This window comes from Aptenodytes patagonicus, chromosome 19, assembly GCF_965638725.1.
Source record: "Aptenodytes patagonicus chromosome 19, bAptPat1.pri.cur, whole genome shotgun sequence".
Classification (NCBI taxonomy): Eukaryota; Metazoa; Chordata; class Aves; order Sphenisciformes; family Spheniscidae; genus Aptenodytes; species Aptenodytes patagonicus.
In genome coordinates, this window is record NC_134967.1 from 9324701 (window position 1) to 9339174 (window position 14474).

Genomic DNA, 14474 nt, shown 5'->3' on the forward strand with positions numbered 1-14474 from the left:
CTCCCTATGTATGTGTTTGTGTGGGGGTCTGTGTACACAAACACACACGTATATACACACACCCCCTTTAGATATGTCGGATTTATCTGTATCTATACCTACATACCTTTATCTACATATGTATATCTATTTATATAACTACATAGATGTTTGCTTGCATATATAAACATATATATACTCATAGAGAATCATAGAATAGTTTGGGTTGGAAGGGACCTTTAAAGGTCATCTAGTCCAACCCCCCTGCCGTGGGCAGGGACATATATATGTATAAAACTACATATATATATATGTATAAAACTACAAATATATATCTGTAGCTATATCTATACACCTTTTTCTGTATCTACTTATATCTACACTTATGTATAAATATATAAAAATTACAAATACATACGTATGTGTGTCTATATATACACACAGATCTATATACCTATATATACCATATAGAGATATAGATATGTATAGATCTATATCTACATATGTGTGTGTGTGTATATACACATATATAAATTACAAATATATATTTATGTGTATATATACATATATACACACAGATACATGTATGTGTATATACACCTATGTAAATACATACCTATGCATCCATACCTACATATATGTCTATGCCTATCTACCCATACCTTGCCTATATATATACACACCCCTATGTATTTACTTTTATATGTATGTAAGCATATATATCCACATGAACACACACGTATTAAAATTACGAATACATTATATGCACGTATATAAAAATACATAGATGTGAGTATATATACACACCTGCATAGATATAGCTGTACCTAAATACCTGTACCTTTAGCTATACCTATATATCAATACCTATTTATATCTACGTATGCTTACATATATATTTGCACACACATATATCTAAAAATTACAATTATATGTATATCTACACGTGTGTCTATGCATATAGATATATACACATCTATGTATCTGTAGAGATATATACATACACATATATGTAGATTATGTAGAGATATCTGTATATGTGTGTGTATACAGACATATAAAAATTACAATTCTATATATACACACATATATATTTATAGATATATATACACATACACTTCTGCCGGGGGGGGTGTGTGCGTGTGTGTGCAGAAAGAGCGTGTGGGAGAGCCGGGGCTGGGGGCTGCTGGGCTGGGGAGGGGGCAGGATCCTGCGTCTGCGTGCGGGTGTGCGCGCGTGTGCAGGCGCGGGTGTGCGCAGGATGGTGCGGGGGCCGTGACCACAGCCAGGACCCCCCCTGGGACCACCCCATCCCACTGAGCACAGCCGTTCTCGCCCCCCGCGGTGGGACCCCCCCCCTCGCCCCCCCAGCCGCTCACCCCCGCCAGGCTCCCGCTGCATCCTTCCAAAAGGATTTATTAAGACACAGAGAACAGAAACCGGGACACAGAGAGTACGAAGTGAACGCAGGGGCGTTGCTCACAGCTGCCGTCAGCCTCCGGCGAGAGGCCGCCACTGCGGCGCAGTCGGTGTTCACCACGCTCGCAGGTGTCCCTGTCCCGGCTCCGGCCGTCCCCTCCCTCCTGCCCACGTCACCTCCACCTGCGTGCCCCAAGCCTGGCACGCCAGGGAGCCCCGGCCTCACCGTGGCCCCACTGCCAGGACGGTGCCGGGACTCCCCGCAGCAGTGCTGGCGCACGCCGACGCTCCCGCCGGGGCTGGGCAGGCAGGCTCTGGCAGCGGGCAGGCTCTGGCAGCGGGGCTGGCAGCACGCATGCACTTGCTCAAACACCACGAGGACGTAAAAATGGACCTTACAAGGAAGCTCAGGAGCAGGAGCCGGCTCAGCCCCGGACGGGCGCCTTGGAGCAGCCGGCCAGGAAGCAGGGCACCCACCGGCCTCCCCTCACACCCCACACATGCCAATAAAACCAGACATAAACACCGTGACTCTACCTCCCTTCTCAGCTCAGTCCTCCTTGCCCAGACAAACTCTTCAAGTCTTCAATAAGAAAGTGCAAAAAATGTACACGGAAATTAAACCCCCGTCCCAGCCGCTCCAGCGACGGCAGGGGGTCACGTCGGTTGAAGCACACTTGAAGCAGGAGCAGGAGAGCCCGGCAGCGCCAGCAGCAGCTTGTCTTCCACGCAGGCAACGCTGCCGCGCTTCCCCTGCCCTTCCTCCAGCGACAGGGCGGCTTTTGGCTGGGGGGCCGGGGAGTGGCCCCCGGGGGCTGCTGCAAGGAGAGGGGAGAGCTGCCCGTCAGCCAGGCTCCGGACCCTCCCCACACCAAAGGAGGGGCAAGGGGAGCGTGCCGACCCCCCCGGGCAGGGGCAGCCAGCTCGGGCGTCCGGCCTGAGGGCTTTGGGAAGGATCCTGCCCCTGTTCCTGCCTCCGCTGCCAGTACCCGATGCGGTTGCTCAAGCCAGAGCCTGCATCCAGACACCGGCACTCAGGGAGGCAGCACGGAGTGGAGCCCTCGTACAGCTGGCCGCCCCATCACGTGTCTGCACGTGTGTTCCCACGAGACCCCGGCGAACAAAACGCCGAGAGCAGTAAGCACAGCCTTACCTCAGCTGGAAACGGGAGCTGCGGAGGAAAATCGTGGGAACAGCTAAATATCTGCGATGAGAGAAGAAACACCTTGCTTGCCTGCCGTCCTTTGGCGATGCTCCTGGCCCACTCAAATCCACCCCCTGAATTTCTCTGCCTGGGAGCGTCTGCTCGAAACCCTGACCTACCGGTCACATATGGTCCCAGAGGCATCTGACTGTAGTTGACAATGCCGCCTGGCCCAGGACCTCGGAAATTTGGCCCGAAGTTGTTGTTGTAGATCTGGGAGGAGCCGAAGGAGCCCTGGGGAGGTAAGGAGGGAGAAGAGCCGCTGACCTGCAGCCCCACCGCCACCCCCAGCGAGGTGCTCCATCCCCGTCCCCACTGACCTGCTGGACGGCAGGGTCCCCCCCGCGCGTGGCCAGGCGGCTGAGGATGCTCCGCTCGGACATCTGCAGCCGGGCGGCCACGGGTGGGATGCGGGACAGCATGGAGGGCAGGCGCGTCACATCAGCCTTCATGTCACTCAGCAGCTCCTCGAGCTGGTTCAGCACTGCGAGCAGAGCAAGGTAGGGCTCAGGTCGGGGGGATGCCCACCAGACCACCAGCAGAGGTGGGAGCACCCCTGGCATCCCAGCCCCGGGGATTGATGAGCTCCAACAGCCAGGAGCTGATGGCAAAGAGCACTGCGGACCCCCGCCACCACCAGCTGCAGCAGCGGCGTGCCGCTTTCCAGTGCCCTCGCCGGCAAAGCAAGCTGGGGAGGAGCAGGCAGCTCCTGGCCAAGGGAACGCGAGACAGGGACAACCTCCCGGCTGGATTTCCCCACGGTCAGGACGGCAAACCGTTCCCTGGGGCAGGCTCCTGCCCCTAATCTGCCAGCACGCACCCTTGTGCAGGACGGCGTTCGCGGGCTTGTTCCCAGCCAGGGACTCTTTGGAGAGATGCTGGTGGCTCTCGGCAAGGCACTCCACTTCAGCCAGACGGGCGTTCAATGCCATGGCCGGGTGACTGGGGTCTTGGGTCATGTTGAGGTACGCAGCCCTCCGCAGCTGCTCCTCGATCACCAGGGCCTGCTCCAGCAACTGGGAGGTACAGGAGGGGAAGGATTCAGGACTAGATCCCACACAAGCGTAAACCAGTACCGCTCCGCAGGCTCCAGCTGCCCACGCGGTTTGTGCCAGCAGAGCCTCTGCCCTGCCGTGCACCCCACTGGCCTCACCCCCAGAAGCTCCTGGGGGAACAGGCTTAGCCCTTATGTTTTCTTATCCCACATGTGGGCCCATTCAGATGCTGAGCGTCCCAGAAAGGGATGCGGGCAGCATTTCCACAGCATCGCACACATCGGGAACGGGCAGAGCACCCAGCCCAGCCCACTCGCAGAGAGGAGCCCAGGGCAGCCAGCCTGGTCCCGTGCAGCATGCTGCAGAGCCTGCGAGCTCCCCGGGATCAAGCCCCGGCTGCTGGGTGCCTGCTCTCCTCTGGCAACCACAAGCCCCTCGCAAAGCATGCAACCACTCCCTGTTGCGCTCCCAGAAGGCGCTGGTGGGCTCCCCCCCAGCTTTGGGGCGCCGCTCTGGTCCTCCCCGCCAGTAAGGACTCACAAGTCCTGGACTTGCAACTCACCTTGAACCGCCGGGCAAGGAACTTGTTCTTCATCTCGAGGTAGTTCCCCTTGTGTATCTCCGACTTGAATGGCTCGTTCAGGATCACGTAGCGTGGGTCGTTCTGGATGTCCTGCCATCGGGCATAGCCGTGACTGGTGCGGAGGGAGTGTCAAGGGAAGAACCGGCCAGCTGACAGCATGCCCACTGCCCCGCAGCGACACTGCGCTGCCAAACCCCCCTCCCTGCTCATCACCGCACCGTCACCCCAGCTCCCATGCCCCGTGGACGCCTCCCTTGCCTCGCCTCGTCAGCTCCCCGCCACCCGACGGCAGGAGGCATGCTCCCAAGTCAAAGGGTACGTGACAATTCCTGCCAACAGCCAGTAGTCGTGTCGGCGGTGCCAGATGTCGTAGATCTTGCCAGAGGAGATGGCAGCCCTTTCCTCATTCTGCCACAGCGTGTGCAGCTCTGCGGAAGCAGAAGCGAGACAGCCCAGTCAGGCAGCAGGGCTGCCGGGGACATGGCACAGCGCATCAGGCAGGGCGAGCGATGACATTTCCCGGGTGGCCATGGGCACAGCGCAAAACTGAGACACCCTGCTGCGAGGCTGAAGCACCGTCCCGTCTGCAGTCTGTTTACATGGTTCGCATTTCTTGCACAGGTTCAGAGCTTTTGTGCAGAAGCTCTGCAGGAGCGGCCGATGCCTCGTCTCTTGCTCTTACCTGTAAAGCCACCGTCAGCAATGTTGAACATGAATCGGAAGTTCACGTTTCTGTCATCCTTCTTTCCATCCTCCTCTTCCTCTTTGTCACCATTTTGCTGAGCCTCGCTTTGCTCCTTCTCCTCTGCCTTGGCGTCCTCTGCTTGGCAAACACAAGAAATTGCACCTGTCTAACCGTACTCTGCCAAAAGACTGACCGGTGTCATCCTTGCCCCATCAGCTGCCAGAGGAAGTCCTCGCTAAAGCCACTGTTGGAAAAGCCACCAGCCTGCTCTCTGCTCCACAGCAGCCGACCATCTGCCTCTTCCAGCAGGTCCTACTGTTTGCACAGCAAGCACAGGCAGAGCCCACCATAACAGGGTCTTGCTCCCGCCCGTGACTCCCGAGCATCACCAGGAGACAAGCACCAGCTGCTGCGGGTGCTGACGGCTGTCCTCGCCATCGCCCCACGGACACACTCCCTCCCCTCTGCGCCAGGCACCTGCCTTGCTTTGGAGACCCTTCACACCACTTCTCACCCCAAAGCCTCCTCATGCCTCACCTGGTTTGACTTCTTTGTCCTCCCCTTTCCCTGGGCTGCTGTTCAACTCCGGCTTCTCCAAAGGCTTCTCTTTCTCTTGAATCTCCTCATCTGCAGAAGGGAACGGGACTATGAGAAAAGCTTGACATGCAAAACGCTCTTCAGGGAACAACAACTTATTGTCTGGATAGACTTTCCCTTTTAAAGTGTTTATATTGTATGTACGTTCAAGGTGTTCAAAAAACTTCTAACAGAATATTCTTCTGCATTTTATCAAGAAAACTTATTTAGTTTTCCCTCTTTCTTGAGACATCCAGAAGAACATATTGTTAGGAACAGAAAATGCCCCCAAAGTGAGCACTTCTCATAATGTACAATCTGGAATTGTTGGGTTTTTTCAGGAATTGCCACAAGACCTTGCAACATTCAGGTTTCCCACTGTGATCTGGAGAAGAGGAAGACCTAAGCAAGGTGCAAGTGCGGGAGCCTCCCACCAGAGGGAAAGCCCGCCCATCAGGAGCACCAGCGCATCCCAAGCTGTTAGGGTGCACGCCCTGGTCTCCACACAACTTCAGCTGCAGAACTTCTCCAGCGCAAACCGGTGTCACTGCTGAGTGCCACAGCCCCTCAGAAGTCCCAGCCATGGCTGAGAGGGGAGCCCACGCACGGGGATCGCGTCCGCCTGAGCCATAGAGACTCACCTTTCACCAGAGGCTCAGGAGAAGGCTCAGCCTTTTCACTCTCCTCTTGCTTCTCTTCCTTCAGTTTCTCTTTGCTGTCGCAGATTTCTGGGTGCTCTTCGCTTTCCACCTTCTCAGCACTCGCAGGCACCTTAACATAAAGTGCCCACACCAGATCAGCCCGGCCTTGCCCTTTCCTTGGGGAGAGCTCCAAGTTTCTGGGCAGGCCATGAGAAGGCTTCCCGGAGGAGATGCTGAAAGAAGCCACCCTACCTGGCTGTCGGACACCTTCCTGAACTTCTGCTCTACTTGGTCCTTTTCCTCCTGGAACCCAAGTTGCGTTTCTGTTTTGTCTGTAGCAACAGCAAAGCAAGGAAGCTATTGAAGGGGGCCCCAGAGGGCTGCGCACACTGCCAGGGTAGGCAGACACCTGCAAGACCTTCTGGTGTCTTGGCCCACCTCCCTTCCCGAGCCAGACCAAAACCACAATCCCCTGGAAGCCTGTAGGCACACCTACCCGCAAGGGCCACAGGTCCCGTGTGCATGTGTGCTGGGCTGGCCGGGACAGGGGTGTTGGGATCTGAAGACACAATCTCGCTGGACTTTTTGCTCTCCGGGCCCTCGAGAATCAGATCTGGGGTGCTGTACTTCCCATTGACATGCTCAAACTCCTGGACCTAGGGCAGATGCACACCATCAAGTCAAACACAGCAGAGACATTTCCAGCCCGGTCAAAAATGGATGTGCACTGAGCCTGGGAGATTCAGTAGGGGATCCCTAGCAAGAGGCATTCAGCAGCCAATGAAACCCACAAGCCTCCAGAACATACCTGAAAGGGCACATTTAAAGTTTTAGTCACCCACCTTCTTCCTTACTAGTGACATGACTCCTATGCGAGTCAGCACGTGCTGCCGTGACAGCCCTTCCCGGGGAACGCCGTCCGCAAAGGTTTCGGCACCATCTGCCCCAGGTTCACACAAATGTCTCATGAAGAGAGAGACGTACGCCCTGCGGAAGGAAAGCCAGACCTCAGGCCAGCTTGGCCCACGGACTCCCTGCTGAGCCAAGCACCCACACCGTCTGCTTTCACCCGTGGGTGAGGGCAGTCTCATGCCCAGGCTAAGATTTAGCCTATCGTAAAGAGAACAATAGCAGCCCTCTCAAATGAAACAGGCGTGGTCTCCCCAAAAAGAAACCTCGGTGGGAGTGTGCAAGCACTCGGGCTACTGCTGCCCAGCTGGCTTTGTCACAGCACAGCCTCTGCCTTGCCCTGGGGAGCACGGCCAGAGATGGCAAGACAACAGGGTGATCAGAGTTTGTCCTGAACATGCGAGCTAAGTGCTCACCACGATCAACCAGAACCCAGGACAGAACTCGCCCTGCCTGCCCAGGACCCCCTGTACCTGAACTCCTTCTCACTCTTTCCTCGCAGATCCCGGACCAGCCAGTGAGAGTTGAAGGCATCCTGGGGCGGCATGCCCCAACGCATGATAGCGTTCAGGAAAGCCTTGCGCTGGCGGGCATTGAAGCCGAGAACCTGCAGGGAGCGGAGGTGTTTCCTGGGATCACAATGCGGCCTCGGAAGCGTTTGGCATCTCGGAGCCTCGCGGCCATTACAGGCATGCCGGACCAGGACTAATGTGCTGGTGACTCAGCACGGAGGAGTCCAGCCCGCGAGCCCAGGGCAGCCCTGGCACAACTGCATCGGACGTGCTCTGGCTGAGGCTGACACTCACCTCGATATTCCCCCCAACTCTTGCCAGCAAAGGAGGGAGAGGCTTGTCCCGGTCGCTCTTCAGCTGTCTCCGGGATTGTCTTCTGCCACCTAGAGTCAAGCAGCCTCAGTGATGGATGGGCCCAGGCAGCGAGGAAAGACGGCCAAAGTGCTCACGTGCCTCAAGCTCTCTGCACTCCCTCCCAACGGGAACAGAACCCGGGCAGAGCAGCCCAGGCTGCAAAGTCCCTTCCACCCATCCCGCTGGCCTTCCCGAGCCGGGACGCTCTTCTGCCCTTACCAGGCAAGGGGCTACCATACCTGTTCCTCCTGTGGTCCCCATCCTTCCACTGTGAGGACCAGAGCAAGGTCCTGCGGTGGCCAGTGATGGAAAGAGCCGGTTGCCATCCCTGCCCCGGGAAATCTCCTCACCTGGCAGGCCAGTGGGGATGCCTCCCCCTGAATGGAGGCCCAGAAGCACGCCAGTCCCTCCAACCCAGATGTTTCTGCTGCACCTGAGTGCCAGGGGCTTCCCGCAGAGCAAAATCCCGTGGAGTATCAAACGCATTAACTCACTCTGACCTTCTGGCCTCTCTTCAAAGTCTTCATCCTCATCCTCGGAGCCAATGGAGTACTCCGACTGGTTGTCAGAGAGCTCGTCCTGCCACTCTGCAGACCGCAAGGGAGGCAAGGTTAGAAAAGTGCCCGAGCAGTGGGACCCTGCCCAGGAGGGACATGCAGGACAGGCGAGAGTCTGCCTGCAGCTGCAACGGGCATCCACCACCGGGCAGCGAGAGAGAAGGACACAACAAGCAGGAAATCACATTCTCAGATTTTCCAAAATTAGTATTCTCCTATACAGAAAAAACCCAATTTGAAATATTTTGCCCACAGACATGTTTTTCCTAAATTCTTCTGGCAAAAACAGAGTTTACAGACCAAAAAATAAAAAGAAAAAATCGTTGAAGAATTTCTACCCTGGAAAGTTCAGGAATGTGGGAAACACAGAGCCATGCAGTCTACCAAACTGCAGAGGAACGCCAAGCAAACCACACCGCAGCCAGTATGTCTATCAGGGAACCTGTTTGTGCAGCTTTTCAGGGCCAGCCCGCAGGGCCTGCTCTCCACCCCAAGCCCAGCCAGGAGCCGAGCGGCCGCAGCTGTACCTTGGTCCTCCTGCGAGGCATCGTTGTAGTTGACCTGCTTGCGGATTCTCTTCCCTTTCCCCAGGTTCCGGGCCAGATCTTCCTGCTGCTGCTCATAGTGGTGCCGCAGCAGCTTCTCCCAGTAGTCGGGGTCCACATTCTCCTCTTGCTTGATGATCTCACGTTCCACCTCCTCCTGCAAAGCAAGAGACAAGAGGCTTGAGATCGGGCAGCCACAGACCTGCCCGCATCGCCCCACTGCCTGTCGTCTAACGGCACTCCAGGGAAAGAGGGAGGGAGAACACCGAGCCACTGGCTGGAATTTGGCTCCTGGCTCTTTGCCCAAACATACTGACCTCGGTGCAAGGTTGCCAAAGGGCCAAGACAACCTCCCACCCAGAAAGAGCTCCTCCAAACGCTACCATCCATCCCGCCCTGCAGTGCCCGCGCTCACATCGAGGGAAAAACTACAGATCTGCAGAGGCCTCCCAGAACAGCAGCCTACTATCCGCTTCATCAACAGATGAAGGAAATAAGTCCGTCAGCTACTGGGAAAACAAACAACAGCAGCGCGGTACATAAGCAGCACCATGCCCGTTCCCAGTCTGCAGGGGAAGGGCCTTCAGAAGAACAGAAGAAGGTGCCTACGGATGCTTTGATCGAAATGAGGTCCTGTGACAACAGGGACAGAGCCCGGCTTGCACTGTGAGCTGCACAGGACAAAGACAACTGTGCTTCCTCTGCCTGCAGCCAGTCCCATCAGCCCCGGGACCCCCAGGTCTGGAACAATCTACGGCAGTCGTAGATAGAGAGCAGGGAGGAGTCCTGCCCCGCACCGAAACACTCGCAAGAACAGGAAAGGGAGGGGAAGAAACACAAACAGAGGGATGTACAAAGAGGTGCGATCGTAAGACATGATACTAATCACATTACCACACCGTCCTCTTCTCTCACAACATACTGGGCCACTTTAAAGGAGCTGAGATACTCGTTCATGTTCTGCAGCTCCGTGTCATCAGTTGCATCCTGGTTTCGGTCCAGAAGCTTCGAGATGGCAGCATCATCGTAGTGGATCACACTGCTGTCATCCACGTCCTTATTGTCACCTGGAGGGCAAAGCAAGGGGAATGGAAGCACAAATCACCGTGCCGGAGACAGCCTGCTCCCAGAGCCAGGTGAGCTCAGGTTGGGCACAGGGCCAGGGAGGGGGACAGGTCGCCCCAACAGGGGGGGGCTACACACCTGGTGGGGTGCCACCGTGCTTTTTTTTCATGCCGGGAGTCACTGCACCCCCTTTGGTTGACAGCGTGTCAGAGAAAGGGGTGACAGCATCTGGCATGGTGATCCGCTGTCCCTGAGACACCATGCCTGCGGGCGTGAGAAGAGGAGAATGAGCCCCAGTAGCTCAGACAGGGCTCCACCTCACATGGAACATCCCCAGCGCCTTCCTGACCACACCTTCCACATCATCCTTGAAGAGCTCTTCTGTCCCAAACTTGAGGATGTCATCCAGCTCTTGCTTGGTCATGGAGCCCGACTTGGAGCCGAGCCCCGGGCGGACCACCAGGTGGGTGAGCATCATCTTCCTTTTGGCCACCTGGGTGATGCGCTCTTCAACGGAGGCTCTGGTCACAAAGCGGTAGATCATCACCTTCTTGTTCTGCCCGATGCGGTGAGCTCTGCTGAATGCCTGTGGGCAGAGAACGAAGCTGTCGAGGGCGGCACCACACTGCGCCGGCCGAGGGATCTGAGTTTCTCACTCCTCCAGGGTGCACAAAGGCACCATGAGGGCAAGGCTGAATTCAGCATTCAGGCTGCTACGGGGCGGTGGAGCGAGAGGCGCTCCTCAGAGCCAACCTGAATGCGCTGGCCCCCTCCACTGACTGCAGGCAAGCCAGCTTCCCCACATAGGCCCCTAACTGAGGGGTCTGAAGGCAGGCAGCAAGGACACGTTCCCCCTAGGAACCCTCCGGCTGCAGATTCACCAGGCCCGTGACGGCTCCTTCACCCCCCTGCACCAGCACATCCTCTTGCCTAGGACCCAGGGAAAGGAAACACTGGCACAAACAGACGGCAACAGTGGATGTAGCTTTGGAGAGGACCGTCTCCCAGCCAGGGAGCATGGGAGGGATACACATTTCTCTTCACTTTTCCATTACTTTCAGAGGCATTGGCTGCTTGCCCGCTCCAGCTGCCATTTCCCGTTGGCGGTCAGTCCTTAGCTAGGGTCCGCCCCGGGCTTTTGGAAACGCAAGTGGAAGCTCCCCAAAAGAGGAGGGGACACCTGGTTGTGAACAAGCAGCAGGAGAAAGCAAGAAGCCCGCGGAAGACAGCTGGTTTTACGTGCCAGGTCTCTCCCACGCCACAGACAGGCCGGGGTGAGGCTGGTGGATGCAGGAAGGGGCTCCTGAGCAGAAACGCGCCCCATAAATCCTGCAGAAAGGGTCGGCAGCTCTCGAGAGAAGAGACCGACTTCCCTGTGCGGGGTTTGCAAACAGAGGGCTGAGCCAGAAAGGTACTTACTATACGGGAAGGAAAAGGAAAAGTCAGAAACCTGGATGTCATTGTGGGGATTCCAGTCAGAATCATAAATAATGACTGTGTCGGCCGTAGCAAGGTTTATGCCCAGACCGCCGGCGCGGGTGGAGAGGAGAAAGCAGAACTGCTGAGCACCAGGAGCTGAGAAAGACAAACCCACAGGTGGCAAACGGTGAGACAGAAAGGAGCACGGCTTACGCAGAAAGGTGCAGTACTGCGCTTTAAGTATAAAACAGGGGGAACCGTCAGTCTAAGCCAACAAGCAACAGGCAGGGAAGGCAAGGAGTGAAAATACATCGTTCCCTGGGAACCAGTTACTGGAGAAAATGCAGCTCCGGAGCCGAAGGGGAAGCTCTGCCGTCTACTGAGGCCTTGAAGGGAAATGCCGGAGTCCCTCAAACTAAGCAGCCTGCCGTTGGCACGCTCCGGGTTCACTGTGGGACACAACTCAGGGGCTTAACAACGCAGTACAAGCAGCCCATGCTGTGCCTCAGGAAGCTGGATCTGACAGCGCGGCACGACCGATGCGCAGGCAACCCCACGCCACCTGTCCTGCAGGTGAGCTGGGGCTCTCGGGCACAGCCAGGCAACCCCACTGCTGGCTGCGTGCTGCAAATCCACCCCGCGCCCTTTCCTCGGCAAGGCAGAAACGCGAGTACCGTTAAACCTGTCTATGGCCTCCTGGCGCAGGCCGCCGGTGATGCCCCCGTCTATCCGCTCATACTTGTAGCCTTCGTACTCCAGGAAATCCTCCAGCAAGTCCAGCATCTTCGTCATCTGCAGGGCAAGGCGACCCTGGCACGAGCGGCTCTGCACGGCCCGGCTCCCCACCTCCCCTCGCATACCCCGGGGACCTGCCCTGCCCCGGCCAGGCCCGTGCCCGCAGCCCAGAGGCCAAGGTGGCGGCAGTACCGCCAACGGCAGAATACGGCCGACAGGCAACTGCCAGAGGAGCGACACTCACGTCTCATCTTCTAGGGGCAGCTTTGCCAGCACGAGGGAACCATGTCTGAGCGGCCCTCCCCGAAGGGGAGCACTATCACTATTATCTCCTCTTTATCCATAGATAAAAAGAGGTCTTAAATATTACAGGGAGTCCCTCAGGAGAGAGCTGGGACACAGTCCATCCATTGTGACTGCCACAGCTGCCACGCTATCTGGGGAATAAGCTGTCACCAGCTCTTCCACCTATCTCTATCTGTTCCTAGCACAAAATTCTCATACAGAACAAAAAAAAAATCCTTTAAAAATGTATTTATTATTAATCCTTCCCTACGCTCACCTGGGAGAAGATCAGAACTCTGTGACCCCCATCCCGTAACTTCTTCAGCATCTTTTGGAGCAGCATCAGTTTCCCAGAAGATTTGACCAGAGAATTCCCATCATAGGATCCATTGGGCAGAACCGGGGCCTCCTGTGAAGGCATCCTGGTTAGCCTCTTGGAGGACAACACTCGTTAACTTCAAAGAGAAATTCACATGCATTTCAAAGACATATTCCTTGTATGAAACCACTTGCATGAAAACCCACACCATTAACCAAAGCAAGATCACGGAAACAGTCCCCACCGACGGCTTACACACAATATTCTGAGAAATGTCTCCACGGTGCAAATACAGTTGACGTACCACCGCCGCCACAGGAAAGAGGTACGGGTGATTACAGCACTTCTTCAGGTCCATCATGATGTTGAGCAGCGAGACCTGGTTCCCACCACCTTTCGAATTCAGGGCTTCAAAATTCCTCGTCAGTATGAACTTGTAGTACTTCCTGCAGGAACAGGCATGGGACAGGCACACTTGTAATTCGGCCAGATGTGGGACTGGCGTAAGCAGGACAGCACCGAATTAAACCCCACTCACATCACTTCAAAAGGGACATTTGGACGTTTTTAAAAGCGACGGTTCAGCGCCCTCAGCCCGGGGCTGGGTTTATTCAATTGCTCTGTGGATACCACAGCCCCTGTAAGTGGGACGGACTCAGGGGCACAGTGGCTAGGAACGCTCCCCGCTGCTGGGTGTAAACTGAGCCTTGCCCAACGTGCCGGGAAGAAGCGACATGCCCTTCCCTGCAAATCCCCCAATCTTGGCAGAAGATGCTGCTGAAGCTGAGCAAGTCAGCCCAGAAAAAACGGAGCTGAGCAAGCATCCCCTGGGGCAGCAGTGATGCTCCAGACTGACGCCAGGCAAGCCTGGTGCCCCGGTGCCGAGAACAGGAGAAGTGGGTTCAGCCTCAGTGTTTTCTCTGTGCCCCCCAGAACTAGCAGAGCCACGCTGACAGCCTGCCACGCATTAAATGCTTCCCGCTGAGCAGCCAGGACTGCACGGAGCCCAATTTAACCAGGCTGAACACACTCTCCAGTGAGACATAAAGCGCTCCAGCTCTTCCTGCAGCAGGCCTGAGGACAGTGGGGTGTCTCTGACCTGTCGAACTCCCCTGACGCCCCACCATGCTGCAGATGAGGCGGGGTGAGGGAAGCCAGCCACCCCGGGGGAGCTGCGCTGGAATTACTCACTTCTGCATCTGGCTCAGTTCCACTCTCACGATCAGCTCTGTCTTGGCCGGCATGTTCTTGAACACATCTGCCTTGAGCCGCCGCAGCATGTGGGGACCCAGCAGATCATGGAGCTTTTTGATCTGGTCCTCCTTGGAGATGTCTGCAAACTCCTCCAGGAACCCCTCCAGGTTACTGTGAAAGCAGCCAGAACCACACAGTGCTGAGCAATAATGGGACACGCGAGAGCAAAGATATCTGTTTCTTTATGACTTAGAAACAAGGGCAGAGCTCTCATGGTATACGATGAGGTAACGCTCCCATGCCTGTATCCGAGCAGAGCAAAAGTCAGACTGAGGAGCCGCACTGATGGCTGAGGGGAAATTTGCGCTAAATGCACCAATACGAGGTCTGAACAAGTTGCCCAAAGTACCTCTGTCTCCTCAGAGAGAGGGAAAAAGCAGGTTTCAGTTCCTCACACACAACTCCTGGCCGATAGCAAGGCAATAGCTACCCCCAGGA

The 14474-nt window shown here is 55.9% G+C and overlaps 1 protein-coding gene across 1 annotated transcript in view; it reads right to left on the reverse strand.

Annotated features, from left to right (window-relative positions):
• Positions 1-1378: 1378 nt before the first annotated feature.
• The window catches only part of CHD5 (chromodomain helicase DNA binding protein 5), a 32881-nt gene continuing 19785 nt past the window's right edge, over positions 1379-14474 (reverse strand). Inside the window, 25 exon segments of the mRNA XM_076356396.1 lie at positions 1379-2216; positions 2552-2602; positions 2722-2836; positions 2923-3086; positions 3423-3618; positions 4160-4292; positions 4500-4608; positions 4863-5000; positions 5403-5492; positions 6083-6212; positions 6335-6414; positions 6579-6738; positions 6925-7069; positions 7465-7598; positions 7798-7886; positions 8352-8444; positions 8942-9116; positions 9854-10026; positions 10163-10288; positions 10379-10610; positions 11475-11599; positions 12118-12235; positions 12741-12872; positions 13087-13228; positions 13974-14147. Coding sequence (XP_076212511.1) covers positions 2595-2602; positions 2722-2836; positions 2923-3086; positions 3423-3618; positions 4160-4292; positions 4500-4608; positions 4863-5000; positions 5403-5492; positions 6083-6212; positions 6335-6414; positions 6579-6738; positions 6925-7069; positions 7465-7598; positions 7798-7886; positions 8352-8444; positions 8942-9116; positions 9854-10026; positions 10163-10288; positions 10379-10610; positions 11475-11599; positions 12118-12235; positions 12741-12872; positions 13087-13228; positions 13974-14147 — 3181 coding nt within the window. The 3' untranslated portion in view covers positions 1379-2216; positions 2552-2594.